Source organism: Montipora foliosa, chromosome 1, assembly GCF_036669935.1.
Source record: "Montipora foliosa isolate CH-2021 chromosome 1, ASM3666993v2, whole genome shotgun sequence".
NCBI lineage: Eukaryota > Metazoa > Cnidaria > Anthozoa > Scleractinia > Acroporidae > Montipora > Montipora foliosa.
In genome coordinates this window covers 55,308,019-55,310,518 of record NC_090869.1, presented here as the reverse complement: position 1 = coordinate 55,310,518, position 2,500 = coordinate 55,308,019, and the positions used below count along the sequence as shown (strand labels likewise).

Below are 2,500 nucleotides of genomic sequence, written 5' to 3'. Positions count from 1 at the left end.
ACATTTTTTACTCATCTTCTTTGAAAACAGAATTATTATCATCCAAAGGATGCCAGGAGTTCTAATACATTGCCACAAAACGCCTGAAAAACTTGCTTTGGTTCTACTCAAACTCTTTCTTATTTGCTATTGAGAAAAAAAGGTCCAACAATTAACTCCAAGAGGAACTCACTTTCTTTACTAGTTTGAAAAGGTTTTCACAATGGAATACACAACATACGTTCAACCTGGCCACAGCAGCCGCACCCGAGTCACTGATGTTATTGTCAGACAAATTCAACTCTGTCAGCCTTGGAACTTCTTTCCATTGCTTTAGCCAGAGCAGCAGCACCTGAGTCACTGATGATATTGTCAGACAAATTCAACTCTATCAGCCTTGGATTTTTTTTCTATTGCTTCAGCTAGTGCAGCAGCACCTGATTTACCGATGATATTGTGAGACAAATTCAACTCTGTCAGCCTTGGATTTCTTTCCATTGCTTTAGCCAGAGCAGCAGCACCTGAGTCACCGATGATATTGTCAGCCAAATTCAACTCTGTCAGCCTTGGATTTTTTTCCATTGCTTCAGCTAGTACAGCAGCACCCGAGTCAGCCTTGGATTTCTTTCCATTGCTTTAGCCAGAGCAGCAGCACCCGAGTCACCGATGTTATTGCGGGACAAATTCACCTTTGTCAGCGTTGGATTTCTTTCCACTGCTTTAGCCAGAGCAGCAGCACCCGAGTCACTGATTTTATTGCAAGACAAATCCACCCATGTCAGCATTGGATTTTTTTCCATTGCTTTAGCCAGAGCAGCAGCACCTGATTCACCGATGATATTGTCAGACAAATTCAACTCTGTCAGCCTTGGATTTTTTTCCATTACTTCAGCTAGTGCAGCAGCACCTGATTCACCGATGATATTGTGAGACAAATTCAACTCTGTCAGCCTTGGATTTCTTTCCATTGCTTTAGCCAGAGCAGCAGCATCTGAGTCATGGATGATATTGTGAGACAAATTCAACTCTGTCAGCCTTGGATTTTTTTCCATTGTTTCAGCTAGTGCAGCAGCACTTGAGTCACGGATGATATTGTGAGACAAATTCAACTCTGTCAGCCTTGGATTTTTTTCCATTGCTTCAGCTAGTGCAGCAGCACTCAAGTCACCGATGTTATTGTCAGACAAATTCAATTCTGTCAGGCTTGGATTTTTTTCCATTGCTTCAGCTAGTGCAGCAGCACCTGAGTCACCGATGATATTGTCAGACAAATTCAACTCTGTCAGGATAGGATTTCTTTCCATTGCTTTAACCAGAGCAGCAGCACCTGAGCCACCGATGATATTGTCAGACAAATTCAACTCTGTCAGCCTTGGATTTTTTTCCATTGCTTCCGCTAGTGCAGCAGCACCTGAGTCACCGATGATATTGTCAGACTAATTCAACTCTGTCAGCCTTGGATTTTTTTCCATTGCTTCAGCTAGTACAGCAGCACCTGAGTCAGCCTTGGATTTCTTTCTATTGCTTTAGCCAGAGCAGCAGCACCCGAGTCACCAATGTTATTGCCGGAAAAAAACACCTTTGTCTGTGTTGGATTCCTTTCCACTGCTTTAGCCAGAGCAGCAGCACCCGAGTCACTGATTTCATTGCAAGACAAATCCACCCACGTCAGCCTTGGATTTCTTTCCATTGCTTTAGCCAGAGCAGCAGCACCGAAGTCACCGATGATATTGCCACGCAAATTCAACTCTGTCAGCCTTGGATTTCTTTCCATTGCTTTAGCCAGAGCAGCAGCACCCAAGTCACCGATGTTATTGCCGGACAAATACAACCTTGTCAGCCTTGGATTGTCTTCCATTACTTCAGCTAGTGCAGCAGCACCTGAGTCACCGATGATATTGTCAGACAAATTCAACTCTGTCAGCCTTGGATTTCTTTCCATTGCTTTAGCCAGAGCAGCAGCACCCGAGTCACTGATTTTATTGCAAGACACACCCACCCATGTCAGCATTGGGTTTTTTTCCATTGCTTTAGCCAGAGCAGCAGCACCTGAGTCACCGATGATATTGTCAGACAAATTCAACTCTGTCAGCCTTGGATTTCTTTCCATTGCTTTAGCCAGAGCAGCAGCACCTGAGTCATGGATGATATTGTGAGACAAATTCAACTCTTTCAGCCTTGGATTTTTTTCCATTGCTTCAGCTAGCGCAGCAGCACCTGAGTCACGGATGATATTGTCAGACAATTCCACCCACGTCAGCCTTGGATTTCTTTCCATTGCTTTAGCCAGAGCAGCAGCACCCGAGTCACCGATGTTATTGCCGGACAAATTCAACTCTGTCAGCCTTGGATTTCTTTCCATTGCTTTAGCCAGAGCAGCAGCACCCAAGTCACCGATGTTATTGCCGGACAAATTCAACTCTGTCAGCCTTGGATTTCTTTCCATTGCTTTAGCCAGAGCAGCAGCACCTGAGCCACCGATGATATTGTCAGACAAATTCAACTCTGTCAGCCTTGGATT

General features: G+C 44.4%; 2 protein-coding genes across 2 annotated transcripts in view; both read right to left on the bottom strand.

Moving 5' to 3' along the window:
* The window catches only part of LOC138001681 (NLR family CARD domain-containing protein 3-like), a 1,647-nt gene extending 132 nt beyond the window's left edge, over positions 1-1,515 (bottom strand). Inside the window, exons 1-2 of the mRNA XM_068848155.1 lie at positions 545-1,515; positions 1-290 (exon numbers count right to left, since the gene is read on the bottom strand). The exon at positions 1-290 is cut by the window's left edge and continues 132 nt beyond it. Of these exons, the coding sequence (XP_068704256.1) occupies positions 570-1,367 (798 nt within the window). The 5' untranslated portion in view covers positions 1,368-1,515 and the 3' untranslated portion in view covers positions 1-290; positions 545-569. The remainder of the gene's footprint in view (positions 291-544) is intronic.
* LOC138001634 (protein NLRC5-like) overlaps positions 1-2,500 on the bottom strand; it is a 353,269-nt gene that overhangs the window by 292,664 nt on the left and 58,105 nt on the right. The gene's annotated exons all lie outside the window — the stretch shown is intronic.